The 17,326-nt window shown below is 35.4% G+C and overlaps 1 protein-coding gene across 6 annotated transcripts in view; it reads right to left on the bottom strand.

Annotated features, from left to right (window-relative positions):
• Nucleotides 1-217: 217 nt before the first annotated feature.
• LOC127861442 (telomerase Cajal body protein 1-like) overlaps nucleotides 218-17,326 on the bottom strand; it is a 112,597-nt gene continuing 95,488 nt past the window's right edge. Inside the window, exons 7-11 of one of the 6 annotated variants that reach the window (XM_052399938.1) lie at nucleotides 6,092-6,181; nucleotides 5,279-5,397; nucleotides 4,593-4,694; nucleotides 1,124-1,278; nucleotides 218-712 (exon numbers count right to left, since the gene is read on the bottom strand). In XM_052399938.1, the coding sequence (XP_052255898.1) occupies nucleotides 556-712; nucleotides 1,124-1,278; nucleotides 4,593-4,694; nucleotides 5,279-5,397; nucleotides 6,092-6,181 (623 nt within the window). In that variant the 3' untranslated portion in view covers nucleotides 218-555. The remainder of the gene's footprint in view (nucleotides 713-1,123; nucleotides 1,279-4,592; nucleotides 4,695-5,278; nucleotides 5,398-6,091; nucleotides 6,182-17,326) is intronic. The other 5 variants (XM_052399936.1, XM_052399935.1, XM_052399934.1 and 2 more) reach the window with 5 other exon arrangements.

Here is a 17,326-nt window from a genome sequence, read left to right as displayed (position 1 = left end):
AGAAATACGTAAGGTATTAAATTAACTCTAATTAAACCAACTCATCGTGTAAGTGATGAAGTTAATTATCTTTCATCAGACGTCGGGGAGCGATCATAAGCGGTACTTTTATCTACATGAATCGTTAATCACACCCCGTGTCCTTCCGTTGAAGTAGCAGTTCAAAGATAAAGATCATCGGCTTTTGCGCTTTAATTATACAATTTGCGAAATAATACAGGAAGCCACAGATTTTTATTAATCACAAAAACATGATAATTTATTTAAACTCCAAACAGTACAAGAACGTTCAAGAACGTTCCCAATAATGATCAAACAATTACAAACGAAAACACGAAGTGAGAAAACATATACAAATGTTTACAAATGTAATGGACATACAACCACAATGCCCACACACGATAGGCCGGCATTATTTATGAATATAACCTAATCATTGAGCCTTTGATACGCATACTATTGAGTTCAAAACTGTCAATGTACATTCGACCGAAACGTATTAACGGAATGAGTTTATAATGCCACATGTTTTGCTTTTAATCACTGCCCGGCTTATTAAGTCCACCAGAGCCGGACGCAATTATCACGTTCTGCAGCATTTGCCCTGGTGTTGTTGCTACTGCTTCCTTCATCATCATCTGAGTCTTCTAAGACGCACTTGAAATGTCGCTGCCCAGATGTTGTCGCCACTAGGGGTAGGGTTTTGTGCACGCTGTGATCAAACATAAACAATTAGCAACCGAGATGAAATAAAATAAGCAATACAAACATAGTTGCTTTTAATAAACTAGAGTTTATTCGCTTTCTCGGTCCTTGCAATTATCTCCAATAGTTTAATTCCTATAAATAAACCATTCAGTAAATGTGGTAAGCACACCAAACTAAGACATACATTAGCTGTTATGTATACAATTCAAAAACAAATCCGATTGCAATATACATTTGTCAGTAAACGATAGCTCAATACCAAGTGTTAGTCAATTATTTACAATAACAAAAGATTGTTGTGACATTATATCGCAAAATAAACATTCTACATATTCGAAATTCTGGCATTACATGTCATCTAAGGATTATTGTTGTTTTGCTCTATAGCACACACCAATTGCAAAAATCCACCAACCTCACACCATTCACGGTATCGTAGTGTGCCTGGAATTTCATAGCGGGGTGAATCACTGGCTCTGAATGGATGCCGTCTGTAACAGGGGTGGCCAGGGAATCCCACACAATCACGGTCCCGTCGTGACTTCCCGAGACGATGTAGCGACTGTTGCTGATCAAACATGGTTATATAATAAGAGAAAGTTTGTACTTTGTTGTCTATTTTATAATTGTGGTGTTTTATAGGAAAATATCAGTGAATACATATTAGTAATTGCGCTGCCGTTAAACAGAGAAAATTATTTCAAAACTGTTAAAGTTTCAAGCTTGATCCCGATTGAAAATTGAAAACAAAACACACGGTCTTACATAGCACAGATAAAGTCCTATTCAAATAACTCGTAGCTGTGACAATGTATTATGGCGCGTGTATTGCAATAAAAAAACGGTACAACTAAAACCAAGAAATGGCCCCTAATATATCTAGATCAGCACCAGTTGGACAAGACGTGGCCATAACGTAGGATGTGGCTGATATCGAAAGTGACATCGCAGCACGCTTAAAGTTTACAGACACGCCCGTTATTTCAAGTGCTTTCCAAGTGATGCGATTTGAACGATCTTTATTTCTACAATTTGATCAGCGTACCGTTCATAAGTGCCAATTTATACGGTAACTTAATTATTGTCCTAGAGGTACGCATAATTGTTTCCATTAAACTTTGATTATTTTCAATGCAGAGATAAAGCAAATTTTAAAATGTTTCGAATTAAAGTTGCTTGTCGGCAGATAAAAAACGATTTGGAGATCTCATAATAATGTAGCAGATAAAGCACGAGGGAGTAGGAATTATAAGTTCACTGCACACTATAAGGCTTTGACAGTCAAACGGCAAACAATACAGCAACCCCCGCCCCCATCAGTGAAAACCCCTATACAAAGTTTGTAAATTATAACCTTCATGTTGTTTTTATCCGTCCACAGTTCCGTCATAATAAAATGTACGTGTTGCACAGTAGAACGTCTTAATGTCTTACTTCTTAAAATGTCTTAATCAAACATGTTTTAGATGTTCCGCAGACTGATGATTACATATTCCCCGCAAACTACACGTTAATTCTCAAGTGAATACCTAGTTTTATGATTCTGTCTTGAGTGCTTGTGCGTAATTAAGGTAACATTTCCAATTGTATTTTTAGTAAAAGTCACCTGTTATTTGATGACTGCATAATTTAAGAGCTAGAACAATCCTGTCATCATTTCTTGAAATGCATACCAACTTCCGTGATCATGTCTTACGTAATTTTCAAATTATTTTAGTTTTTCTAGGCTTACATGTGAACGAAGGTGTTTATTGCCAGACAGATCAAAGGCAAACATATAGACACATGTGCATTCCAAGTTTAATTCTCATGAAACCATTACAGAATTGTATTGCTGTTTGAAATATACCAGGTTCGTAGAAATAACATTGAAAACGCACAAAATGCATCTGTTGATGGCATGTGCGTAGGCGACTTAAAAAATTGATAAATAACGGCATAACAACATCCTAATGAATAAGAAACTACTACTTAAGCTAAAGCTTAAAAACACCGAATATCATGTTAGTGTCTTAAAACAACAACAAAGACATGAATAAAGCCTATGGTCTACATTTTTGGGGCAATATATTCTCCAGGGTTACGGTATGAAAATGTGCACCACTGATTACCACCGGTGCAGAACAATTCATAAAGTTTAAGTTTTGACTGTGTTGTTCCTGGTGTGTCATTGTTTCAAATTCACTTTACTCATTATCTTCTTGTCATTCCCAAGCTGTGCAAACTGGTGAAGTTTGAATGAAAAATGAAGCCTCTCCCCGTAATTTGTCAAATATTTCGCGTTCTTGTCACTAATAAACATTCTCCACATGTGAACATTATTTATCTTCAATAATGTCAAGTGTTGCATTGTGTTTCTAAAGAAAACGAATATAACTGTTGGGTAAATTCGGCCGAGTTTTGCTTAAGTAACATCTAAATTATAATTTTATTGTCACATACATAATGTGGAAGATTTGAGAAGATCTGATGAAAATATAACATCCATGTATCCTAAATAATGTCCATGTCTGGTGCTGTTTTTCACAAACAAAGGGCAATAACTCTAGCGCGTGTACAACGCTTTTTACCAATTTTAGCGTCTTCGGATGTCGGACAAAAATTGTGAAAGTTTGGTAAGGATTCAATAAAAAAAATATAATCTGAGTGTTGCAAAAAGGCATATTTGCCAATTGAGCATGGAAAAGAGAAATACCTCTAGAAGCACTGGTGGAATCCAGACGAATGACAATACTAATAAACTGTGCCAAGTTTGGTTAATATTGGTTAAAAATTGAAGTCTCTATCAATTTGCATGCTGCGCTCAAAACTGCGTTTTATACCTAACCAATAAAATTAACTGATATATGGACGGTCCTGTATGAAGGACTAAGCGTGCCACATAATCATGTGACAAATTATCTGTTATTGGGGATAAACTGAAGAAATCTGAACATAATCTTAGACATTAAATAGTTACAGAAACAAAATTGCACGAACATTGACATTAAATTGTGACTTTGAAATTTCACAAAGAGCATGCAAGTTGGGGGCTGCACATTGTCTGGTCTTGACGAATAGAAACACAAACGTACATAAAAATCCTTCAAGCCTTGTAAAACTTACAGAGTGAAGACTGAAATATATTACCTTTTAACTAAAGATATGACTTTAAATTTTTAACCAAGATCATAGGATTTTAAGCAACATATTATTTGGTCATGGAGAGTAATATTCATGAGTCATATTCAAATCGTACAAGGCCAATAAAAAAACAGAGCTGACTTTGACCTTGAAATATAACCTTGACCATTAACGTACAAGCCAAGGTATTGTATGCAACACATCATCTAGTCAAGGAAAATAATAATTGGATGTTATATTAATATCCTTCCAGTCATGTTGAAGTTTTAGAGCAGAAAAAAACATTAAGAAATTTAACCTTAAATCTTTGACAAAAGAGCATGAGGGTGTCCTCTGAATATCTTTCCCAGCATGTTAAATTATCAAGGTGAAAATTAACATATATGACCTTTGACATTAAATTGTGATCTTTACTTTTGACAGAGAATGTTAGGAGTTCTTGAGAGACATCATGTGATAATGGGGAATACTATGTAAACATTATACACTGACCTACCTTCACATACTCCCACCCACACCTCACCTCGCTCACATGAGCTCAACAAACATGTATCTTTACTATGTTCTTAGGTCATTGTACAATCCCTATCAAGGTTAACAAATAGATATCCCTTCTTGAGTAAAATGTGTTGATCCCACTTTAAGGTTAGCATTCCACTGATCTTTATTTTAGAGCCCAAACACATAAAGAAAATCATGCAAAAGCATAAACAAAAGTATTGGAGCAATCAAAAAAAGGATGTGTAAAGGGTCTCCTTCCTTGTGAGGTCAAAGTACATTCTTTGGTTGGTCGTCACCAGCCTGTTGAGAGTGAAGAGGATCTGGCCGGGCTGTCTCATGTCCCAACACAAGATTTCATTGTCCTGAAATAATATGTGAATTAAACAAGAGCACCACATAATGGATGCAGACGCTCGGCTATGGGTGCAGTTTTGAATAAATGAAAGATTGTCAGATTTTTTTGATTTTTTTTAGAGGTCACAGTGAGCTTGACCTCTGACCTTGTGACACAAAAACGAATGTGGTGTGTAGAACTCATCAAGGTGCATCTACATATGAAGTTTCAAAGTCGCAAGTGGAGGCAATATGATTGAAGAGCCAATTTTAAGGTTTTAGTACGGCGAACGGCAGATGCCGGATGGCAGACGCCGGGCGGCAGATGCCGGATGACGAGCTGGCTATGACAATATCTCGGGTTTTCCCTGAAAACAGCCAAGCTAAAAATGTGCAACCACATTATGACAATACTGTTTAAGTAAATGGACAAATTTGAACAATGTCCAGTGCTTTCGCCAGGCCATTAAACGGTCCATTGCCGGGGCGTTTGAATTTCTTAATCAGAGTCCTTAGGGCGCTTGACATTTCTGATAATACTGTTCAAAGTCCATAGACAAATTTTAACAATATGTTGTCCAATTTGAAGATAAAAATATTATAGCAGTAATACCTTTCTCCCACCTGAATACAGCTTGGTTCCGTCTGGGGAAAACTTGACCTGCGTGACCCCACCCTGTTGTCCTTCAAACATACACACCATCTCCCCCATCGGCTCATGGTAGAGGGCAACTGCAGGAGGAACAAAATGGTGATCATGAGGTAAGTGCGGACAGGATTAAAACTCGTGGGGAAAAGGATAAAAGCAATCATAATTGTGTTCATCATCATCACTGTAAGCATTACTGTGGAAACATGGAAAAGGGATTCTTACTGATTTGATGATGATGATGAGAAGGAGGAGAAAAAGGATTCTTACTGATTTGATGATGATGATGATGATGATGAAGATGATGATTATGATGATTATTATTCTTATTATGATGATGATCATCATCATCATGATCATGATCATGAGGAGGAGGAGGAGGAGCCAGGAGGTGGAGGAGGAGGATGGTGATGGTGATGGTGATGATGATGATAATGGTGGTGGTGGTGGTGGTGTTGGTGGTGGTGATGATGATGATGATGATGATGATGATGATGATGATGATGATGATGATGATGATGATGATGATGATGAATTTTATATGAATCACTTAAAAAGATTTGTCAGTTGCATGAACATCAAGTTTATTATAAACATAGTTTGTACTAAACCAAATTATCAATGACCTTTTTTGCAAGGCATTGTTGTATAAGATTATATAAAATCGCTTAAAAGGAATTATATTAAATCTTTGATTGAACATTCCCTCTTTCTTACACACAAAGGGCCTGCACCCCTCTCTCAAGCACTGAATAAAGCATCATTTAAGTGACTCACTAGATTTGGCATATGATCCGGCAGCGTAGATCCCTGGTTCAGTTGGGCTGGGAGATATGCAAGAGATGATACCACGCTGTCCATCCTTTGCTACACAGAAAATGGGAAGTTTGTGTGTGTTTTCTATTTGTATAACAAATATTTAAGATTGTATTAAAATATTGGAGCTCTGTATGAATAGATATTTATGCTAGATGTAACTGTCAGTTTAGGCAAAACAATAATTTTGAATTTTTCTTAGCCCACAGGCAGGTCAATGTCTCAGTCATAATGAGGTAAGGTTATGTGCCATGAGTGTAAAAAAAATAACATACATACAAGTATCAAAGCCTTTGTAGGAAGCAATATTGATGTGTTATACAAATCTTTGGAATTCTTTGGAAATCACTTTGTGCGGCAAGATTAATGAACAGATAGATATTGGTTCTAATAAAGATAGCATCCCACATCAGTAGATGCAGAGAGCATGAAAATGATGAAACATTAGTAATAATAATAATTGACATTAACATATTTTTGGAATGATCTGTGTTTGCTTCCAAAAAGTCATTTGAGTAAATTTAGGTTTGACTTTTCGTTGATATTTGTAAAATGCAATTAATTCTTCAAGGCAACATGACAAACAAGAGGGGCAAAGGCACTCATCTCACACCAAAGAGAACTCAAATGCTCTAATCAGGCAGTACTCACAAGGTTTGGCAATACGCTAATACACTTATTAATAAGCAAATTCGTTGAATTGATATCCCCCGCCAATATGCTTCTGGACACAAAAGTGTTTTATTTGACACTCAAAAAAACATTTTTTCAAGATACAAAGGGCCATAACTCCGTTATTAACATATGGTGCACAAAGCCATTTGGCGCGCATCATCCTCTTATCCAAGACGGACGGACGGAAAGACGGACGGACGGAAAGACGGACGCACGGAAGAACGGACAATGCCAAAACAATATCCCTAAGCCTATGGCGGGGGATAATAAAACTGCCACACACCAGGAAGCCATACTATTAAACAAACAAAATTATTTCCAAATTCGGTCTAAATATCACAATAACAAAATGTGTGTTTGTACTTAGCAAGTATGACAATGAGTGGGTACAAAATTTCACTTCTATATGGTTGCAATCATTTATTTTATACATAAAGAAAACTTGTCTAGCTCATGGCTGCCATGTTTTAACATGACCAGCAACCATATCTCACTTTTAGGAGAAATGGGACGAACAAATTCAGAGAATGTTTTATTAAGTTTGTGCAAACAAAATTGATTGCTGGAATGTTCACAAGCATCTTCTTAAATTTGACCCATCATATAGTTTTAAACCCCATATGAATTTTTAAATAATGGTCCAGATATCATTGGGACAATGTTTGAATCACATTTCATGAAAATGATGATATACATGTGGTCTTTATAGTGTTCAAAAGCTTTTTCTTGAATATGAACTACTGGCCTAGTTTTTGGACCCATATAACCAGTTTCAAAGTCAGCTGATATACTAGGGACATATATTCAAATCAATTTTCACAAAGATTGGAGAATAAATGCAGCCTCAAGAGAGTTCAAAAGGCAAATGTTGACAAAGTACTATGCATGCCCAACATCGAACAACATACATAAGGTTATACCAAAAGCCTTCAACATGTTGTGCTCAGGTGAGATAAAACAAGACTATTGCCAAGCAATATGGTCCCCTACTATTGAAACTCCACCATTTTCAACAATATTTCTAGTCTATTTGTTGCTATAGCAACCAGAATTCTTAACGTAGGAACAAAATGAAATGACACGCATAATCTCCATATTGCCATCTTTCCATGTTTCAAGTTTCATTAAAAATATGAAGACCTTTTAAAGTTATCGCAGGATCCAGAAAAGTGTGACAGACTGACTGACCGACAGACAGACAAAGCGCAAACCACAAGTCCCCTCCGGTTTTACTGGAAGGGGACAAAAAATGGTTTGCCAAGAAGGTGAAATAAGCTAGCATAAATTATGTTTGAGGATCAGAGAATCATATCACCTATTTTATGCATATATTTAGTATAGTGTAAACCTAACAGGTTAAGGCCTTTATATTTAAGCCCAATTGCATGAAAACTTATTGCTTATCAACAGACTCAATTTTGTGGTGTCTTTGGAGAAGATTCTGATTATTAAAACAGTGACACTAATACTATATCTTATGGGGACAGTGAGTAGCATCTTTGCATGGAGCATCTGCATGATTACTAGCATGTTCAAAACGTGCTGTCAAAAGTCCACCTTGAATGTCACATACATTGACCTCTGTTATCAATTATGATCCACTGTGATAAGGACCAGTGCGGAACTCAACACAAGATCATGCAAATTAAAACAAGAGGGCCATGGGCCATTAGGCGCTCACCTGAGACCCAAAGGAACTAAACTATTCTGGGAAGGTGGAGTTCAAAATAATAAAAGTACTTCATGAAACATAAATATCATCATAATGTTCACAAGAAGAAAATCGCTCGCCCCTGGAAACCATGCTCTTCAGAGCACCGGAGCCATGTTCAAACTAAATCAAGATATTATAGGAGCATATGTTCTCAGTATGTTTCATTAAGATTGAACTAAAACGTGAAATCTGCCACCCACCTCAGGGCCTTGCTTTTAAACAAACTGGAACTATTTTCAGACTCACCTTGCAATGATATTTCCAATTAAAACAGCTATCAATCCTATTTTAAACACAAATCTTTGATAATCACACCAAAACCATTTACCTGACATCCATAAGCTGTGTGCCTTAACAATTTGTGTTCCACTTTTATCAGTCTGAAGGTCTTAAATGTGAGTTCCCAGCACGGGCCTATTTCTAGAGACTAAGGGCTTTTAAGCTGCAAGCCTGTTACATCAAATTAACAATTCAGGCACAGTCAATAGAGAATTAATTAGTTGCTGATAAGCAGGTGGATAAATGGGATCAGTGGAAAAATAAGAGTGCATTCCTGACAAGCCATGCATTCATAATTGGAGGTCAAACAGAATTCAAGTTATATACAGTTGTTTCTCCCCTAAGTGATTTTCTGTGAAATCAATATTACAACTTAAAATTTTGAGAATATTTAATAAAGGGTTTTCATATGGCAAAAATATGTTTGTTGCACTTCATTCCCAACCAATCATTAACATAATAATCCTCTTCAGAAAGGAACAAAAATAAATTTAACAAAAAATGGCAATTTACTATATCTTATCGGCAAAATTAATATTTAAATGACTGCATGGAGATCATGGATATCATAATATGCATAAATTTCATTCAACATGTACATCGGTAATTTCATAATAGATTGTAAACAAGGTTACACTATAAAGCCATTTAAAGCCATGTTTTTCAACAAACCGCAACCATAAAGAAACTTGGGCTAGATATCATAACAAGATATCCATAAAAACAATGTTTTGACAAAGTTTCATGATGATTGGACAAAATATGTGACTTCTACAGTGTTCACACGCTTTTTTTACTGTACAAATATAAGAAAAAAGACCCCCTCCCTGGCGGCCATGTTTTTTACCGATCCGAACCATTTTTTAAATCAACCGTCGTATTAAGGAAACAATTGTTCTGACCAAATTTCATAAAGATTGGGCAAAATATGTGTCTTATAGACTGTTCACTTGTTTTCACTATATACATATTGAGAAAACTGCCGCGCCCCCTGGCGGCCATGTTTTTTCACCGATCTGGATCATTTCCGAACTCATCCGAGATATACCTACAACCAATGTTTTAATGTTTCATGATGATTGTGCAAAAATTGTGGCTTCTAGAGTGTGCACATGGTTTCTCAAAAGCCATATAAGGAATACTGCCCCGCCCCTTGGCGCCCATGTTTTTCAACGGACCGAAACAATATTTGAACTGAACCAGCATATCATTGAGACAAACATTTTAACAAAGTTACATGAAGATTGGGCATCAAATGTGACTTCTACAGTGTTCAAAAGTTTTTCTTTTTTTGACCTAGTGACCTAGTTTTTGACCCAGCATGACCCAGTTTTAAACTCAGTCGAGGTATCATTGGGACAAATATTCTGACCAAGTGTCATGAAGATCGTATAAGAAATGTGGCCTCTAGAGTGTTCACAAGGCACGTTGTGCTCAGGTGAGCTACAAAAAAAGAGACTTGTAGGGCACACGTTCAACAGAATGACAAAAAATGCATTCTAAACAAGATCATGTCAATAATTATTCAAAAGAATGTTTTAGTTTTAACCCAAAATTATCAAAACATTTCCTTACAGACATTTAAAAACACCTCAATTTTCCAAGACTTTGTTTGGACCTTGATCAACCTTAGACCTAAAATACTGATTTTTGAGCCTCATACTCAACCTGAGACCTAAAATACTGATTTTTGAGCCTCATACTCAGCCTAAGACCTAAAATACTGATGTTTGAGCCTCATACTCAGCCTGAGACCTTAAATACTGATTTTTGAGCCTCATACTCAACCTTAGACCTAAAATACAGATTTTTGAGCCTCATACTCAGCCTGAGACCTAAAATACTGATGTTTGAGCCTGATACTCAACCTTAGACCTAAATACTGATTTTTGAGCCTCATACTCAACCTTAGACCAAAAATACTTGTTTTTGAGCCTCATATTCAACCTTAGACCTAAAATACCGATTTTTGAGCCTCATACTCGACCTCAGACCTAAAATACTTGTTTTTGAGCCTCATACTCAACCTGAGACCTAAAATACTTGTTTTTGAGCCTCATACCAAACCTTAACCTTAAATACTTGTTATTGAGCCTCATTCTCAACCTTAGACCAAACATACTGCTTTTTGAGCCTCATACTCGACCTCAGACCTAACATACTTGTTTTTGAGCCTCATTCTCAACCTTCAACAAACACATTTAAGTTTTGGAATATCAAACAGTAACAAATCAAATATGACAATAGACATAATAATACACAGTTTACACCAAAATGATAAATGTTATTGCAAAAATGTACTATGACATTCATAAATGTTGATTTCCAATTCTGCTCAAATATCAAAAAGTCAACATTTTTTACTAAAGCAGCATCTCTTCCTAAACCACCGGGTTATTTTTGCCAAAACTTGGCAGGAATGAAGCTTTTTCAAAGTTGTTAATGGCCCTTTATTTAATTAAAACAGATACTTGCATATATAATAGCATCATTTAGATTAATTTTACTGCAAAACTGGATTGTTTTTTTTTAAATCCTCATGAAATGAAACTGTCCATATGGTGCATGGACACAGTTTAACAATACAGTAAAAATGATGAAAATACAATCTTTGTTAATGAAAAAGTCATGAAAAATTGCTTATTAAGCTTGTAGTATAGATAAAATATTTCAAAAATAAATTCATTTCATTAAATTAATAGTTTTATTTGAGAAAATCACCAAAATGATGTCCATTCACAGTTTGATGTCTTATTCCAAATTCACATAATACAGTGTTCTCTGGTCTTTTTCATTTAAGTCTTATTCTTTAATGCCCTCTTAAAATATGCAGGCCAAGGTTATATTTGTACTAGTGTGCCAGTATTGGTTTACAATTATAACATTAAATTTTAACTCTTTTCCACTTATATAAGTATTTATATGCATTTGTATTTCCTATGAAAGTTTAATTTAATTAAAGACCTTTCTTACTAGATAAGTTTTAAAGGCTTCATTTCAAACCCTTAGATACTGATGAGCAGCAAACAGCATAAAACTTGAACAGCGAGTTACTCGCAGACTGTTCTGGTTTTATGCTGTTTGCTCATAGCCATTTTCACTTAGCTTCTATGTGGGAAAGGGTAAAAACAGTATACTTGTCAGAAAAAATATATCTGAGTGTTTTATCAAATTTATCAAATGAAAAAATAAAATAAAATTATGCACATATTTATTAACATTACACTAGTATCAAATAAGAACTTAAATATTTCTCCAGTTGTTCACATGGGGAAACTTCCAACATATCAGAATACCGGTAGTAGTACATCTTAGTATAATATGAAGCTAAGTGCTTTTTTATATAATGTGGCATGAACTATAAAGTGAAACTGCCAATTAACCCTTTGCATGCTGGGAAATGTGTCGTCTGCGAAAATGTCGTCTGCTTATTTTCTAAAACTAGCATTTTCTTCGATTTTTTTTCAAAAAATATTATCAGAACGTTCTGTGGCGTCTCATCTGGATCCAAACTGTTTGCAAAGGCCTTCAAAATTGGGTTCCCGCACTGAAAGGGTTAAAAGAGGCTTATTTATAACCATACGTTAATGGATTGAAACATTCTTGGAAAATAAATATCTGACAAATCTGGTCAAAATTTACACAGAACATGATCTTTACATTCTGATCACTTTTACTTTGCTTTTTTCATGGGATGTTGTTTTCATACTGATATTAGAAGTACCTTTTCTTAGTGCTAAATTGTAAGGTATAGCTGTAGCACGATTTTTGCCAGCATTTGCCTTTTGGGAAATAATTCCCTGACCAAGCACAATGCTTTTGAGTGCTTTTCTATACTGCATTGCATTGGGGTTAGAATTAGCTACATGGTATGTGGAACTCTGTTGATTAAATGTATTTTCTACAACATCCGAGTTAATTAATCCTGGTGTAATATACACTAGAGATTTCATGCCGAGATACACTTTACATAGATCTATCATCCCCAGTATACAAGACTGTATGTCTTCATGACATTGAATAGACATAATTTGTTTATTCCTTTCAACAGACTTTAATGAAGAATTGTTCAATGAGGCAGTTTTCCAATCATCAAAGAAATTTGCAACACTTAACAAGTCATGCAATCGTGAATCAATTATTTACTTTACAGGACGCATGCTCTAAAAAAAACTGACACGTTTACTGGTGTACCTTAGAAGTTCAATTGCCCCATTTAAAACTACACCTTTAGAACCTAAATGTGTTTGATACTGAATCATAAGGTTAAGCATATCTGACTTAAGAACTTCATCCGCTAAATGATTCCGCATTTTTGATTTTGTGGACGGAAATAAATGTTCATTGGATAATTTTCTGTGGATTTGCAATGCATTTCCTTTGTCCCAATGGTAACAATCAATGAACATTTGCCACTGTATAGTGTCACTTGTTGTCAAAGTAAGGAGTCGTGTTGAAGATTTGCATATCCCACTTTTAAGCAGAGTATTTCTTATTTTTTATGACATGAGAACTGTCCATTATGAAAATCATGATGGAAAATGAGCAAGGGCTTAAAGCAACAAAATTCGAATTGAGGTTATTTATGTGCATAAATGTGCGGTTGCACTGGGCCCCATCCATGCATGTGTACAAGACGTTAAAGCCGAACATTCTTAACAGATCCACTGCCTCCCAGAATAAGGGGTAAAGCTCAGGTGCCTGAATTCCCCCGACACAAAATGTGCAACAGGAAATCTGAACCCTGTTACACATAGAAAGACAAGCTGTAAAGCATGGGACCCCAAACTCTTCTCATTTTTTCCTTTCCTCAAAGTGTTTGACATATTTCCTTCTTCCCCAAGATCCACTAGACCAATTAACTCAATGACATCCCCATTTTTACAAAGTTGTACATCAGATTGAATTGACATTTCGTCAAATATCAGACCACCATAGAACCCTTCTGGAGGAAGTTTTTGCCTGGTGATCTCTTCAAGCATCCATGTAAAGATGTTTCTGTCAAAACCCACATTCTGTTTGACAATATTTTTGTAATGGATAAGTGTAAATTTTGATGAAAGTAATAGGTAACCACTTTGCCTAAAAGATTCATAAGAATGTGGACTTCTGCAGTACCATTGGAGGCAAATGGATATCATTTCTTCAGTCCACCTCCTGCCTCTTGGGTCTTTATCTACATTTGACGCCTGACTTAAAAATAGTTGAACCATTTGTCCAGTTGCACCTGGTTTTTTTTTTAATTTGTCAACTATCTCATCACCTTCTGAGTAAATGTCAGATTTCGTTTGATATTCCATTATTGGTACATTTTGTAATGAAGCAGTTTTAGTCATTCTTTGGCACTTAATGCATGTTTTTGTCTTACAATTTAAGGGAGTAACCCTATTACATAGAACAGATCTCAAAATTCTGGATGATGCTTCAGTGCCAGTAGCCAGATTTTCAAGGATGTGGAAACGGGTCATTATTGTTTTATTGTTGATAATGACACCTTTACATAATCTGATTAAGCTCACAATCTTCAGGACAGTACCAATGCCTTTGCTGTTTTTTGTGAACCTGTTCGATATAGAAAGGTTGCCTAACTCAATTTCCTTAACAGATATTTCCAAAGACAATAAACCATTTTCCAAAAATGTTATCTCTTTGAAAATGTTATTCCAATTACTTCTAATATTGGCATCAATGGAGCATTTAAGATAGCTTGAGGTACATTCCACAATTGCAACATCATGGGGTAAACACTTCACTAGGTCAGACATGGTCCATGCTTCTTCTTGTAATGTTTAGCCAAGTATAACTTATCTACTTGTATGCAGCTATTTTCATCTGCTTCTAACCGTTGGACCAGCCTGTGTTTAATAAATATAATGCGTAAATTATATGTGTTATTGTTACAGGGCTTTCAATTACTTTTGAAATTTGGAAGTCTTAACTTCATTGTCTCTGAATTTGGATTTTTTCTCACAAAGTTTTGGTGTATAAGGTGACATTTTTATGTTCATAACACTTTTCCATAGCTTTATGTAATCAATTATTATGTTCATTTATATATTTTTGAACATATTGCTAATTTGAATTATAATCATTGATTGCACTTAATACCTCATTTATTGGATTTCAAAAATTTTGAAACTTCAAACTTTTGTTCATGAAAGCCCTGGTATTGGATACAAAATAGATGAAATGAACTAAATAATCAAATTTTTTATGTCCCCCACTATAGTAGTGGAGGACATATTGTTTTTGCCCTGTCTGTTGGTTGGTTGGTCTGTTGGTCTGTTGGTTGGTCTGTTTGCGCCAACTTTAACATTTTGCAATAACTTTTGCTACATTGAATATAGCAACTTGATATTTGGCATGCATGTGTATCTCATGGAGCTGCACATTTTGAGTGGTGAAAGGTTAAGGTCAATGTCATCCTTCAAGGTCAGAGGTCAAATATATGTGGCCCAAATCACTTATTTTATAAATACTTTTGCAATATTGAAGATAGCAACTTGATATTTGGCATGCATGTGCATCTCATGGAGCTGCACATTTTGAGTGGTAAAAGGTTAAGGTCAAGGTCATCCTTCAAGGTAAGAGGTCAAATATATGTGGCCCACATCGCTTATTTTATGAATACTTTTGCAATGTTGAAGAAAGCAACTTGATATTTGGCATGCATGTGTATCTCATGGAGCTGCACATTTTGAGTGGTGAAAGGTCAAGGTCATCCATCACAAGGTCAAGGTCATCCTTCAAGGTCAAACGTCATATAGGGGGACATTGTGTTTCACAAACGCATCTTGTTTGATTATGAAGTATTAACAAAACATTTTATAGAGTAATTGCTTAATATAATAAATATTATTCATTTCAATCCTTAATGTAAAGCATTTCATAAGGTGAATATTTCGAATAAGACAGTAATTCTGATAATGTGTGTAATAAAGTACAAAGCAAACAGTTTCAAAATATTAAAATGAACAAAAAGGGTAACATAAATTTAGTTTAAATCCCTGACTTACAATGTATGTCACTGAGCACTTAATTAAGTAAATTACAATTTGGTTATTAACCAACTCTTAAAGGGGCCTTTTCACACATGTTTGCATGTATTGAATTTTGTCATAAAAGCTTAATTTTGATACATGTAAACATGGGATCAAGGCAAAAAATCAAGAATACAATTTAAAAAAGAAGAAAAAAGTAAACCTCAACAGGGCTCGAACCACTGACCCCTGGAGTCCTGGAGTAAAAGCCTACACACTTAGATCACTCGGCCAGCCGTGCTCTTACCATGATGGTTGTATTCAATTCTTTATATAGTAAAAACACTCTTTTATTAATATTTCGCCCAAACGGGCTTTATCAAAGTTTACAAACACGAATTCACTACATAGTTATAACTGTCGTATACACCAAATCATCCTTCAAGGTAAGAGGTCAAATATATGTGGCCCACATCGCTTATTTTATGAATACTTTTGCAATGTTGAAGAAAGCAACTTGATATTTGGCATGCATGTGTATCTCATGGAGCTGCACATTTTGAGTGGTGAAAGGTCAAGGTCATCCATCACAAGGTCAAGGTCATCCTTCAAGGTCAAACGTCATTGATTTGGTGTATACGACAGTTATAACTATGTAGTGAATTCGTGTTTGTAAACTTTGATAAAGCCCGTTTGGGCGAAATATTAATAAAAGAGTGTTTTTACTATGAAATATGTATATCTTTATCCCTACTGGATATAAAACTGAGTATTTCAATTCTTTATATAAGCAATCCTCGTAGTTTCACAAAATATAACAACAACAACAGAACTATACAAATTATTCAATCGTTTCATGCTGCAACGCTTTATAATTTTCAGGTTTTAATGTCCCCCACTATAGTAGTGGGGAACATATAGTTTTTGCCCTGTCTGTTGGTTGGTCTGTTGGTTGGTTGGTCTGTTGGTTGGTTTGCGCCAAATTAAACATTTTGCAATAACTTTTGATACATTGAAGATAGCAACTATATATTTGGGATGCATGTGTATGTCATGAAGCTTCACATTTTGAGTGGTGAAAGGTCAAAGTCAAGGTCATCCTTCAAGGTCAGAGGTCAAATATATGTGGCCCAAATCGCTTATTTTATGAATACTTTTGCAATATTGAAGATAGCAACTTGATATTTGGCATGCATGTGTATCTAATGAAGCTGCACATTTTGAGTGTTGAAAGGTCAAGGTCATCCTTCAAGGTCAGAGGTCAAATATATGTGGCCCAAATCGCTTATTTTATGAATACTTTTGCAATATTGAAAATAGCAACTTGATATTTGGCATCCAGGTGTATCTCATGGAGCTGCACATTTTGAGTGGTGAAAGGTCAAGGTCATCCTTCAAGGTCAAAGGTCATATATATGGGGACATGTGTTTCACAAACACATCTCTTATTTTAATTTTGTAAATTTACCAAAATGTGAAAAGGCCCCTTTAAAAGTGTAATGTGTTACTTTTGGGGTTATACTAAGTTGCATCAATACTCATTTCAGA

This window comes from Dreissena polymorpha, chromosome 16 (genome assembly GCF_020536995.1).
Source record: "Dreissena polymorpha isolate Duluth1 chromosome 16, UMN_Dpol_1.0, whole genome shotgun sequence".
Classification (NCBI taxonomy): Eukaryota; Metazoa; Mollusca; class Bivalvia; order Myida; family Dreissenidae; genus Dreissena; species Dreissena polymorpha.
The sequence above is the reverse complement of the archived record's forward strand: the minus strand, read 5'-3'. Positions and strand labels throughout refer to the sequence as shown.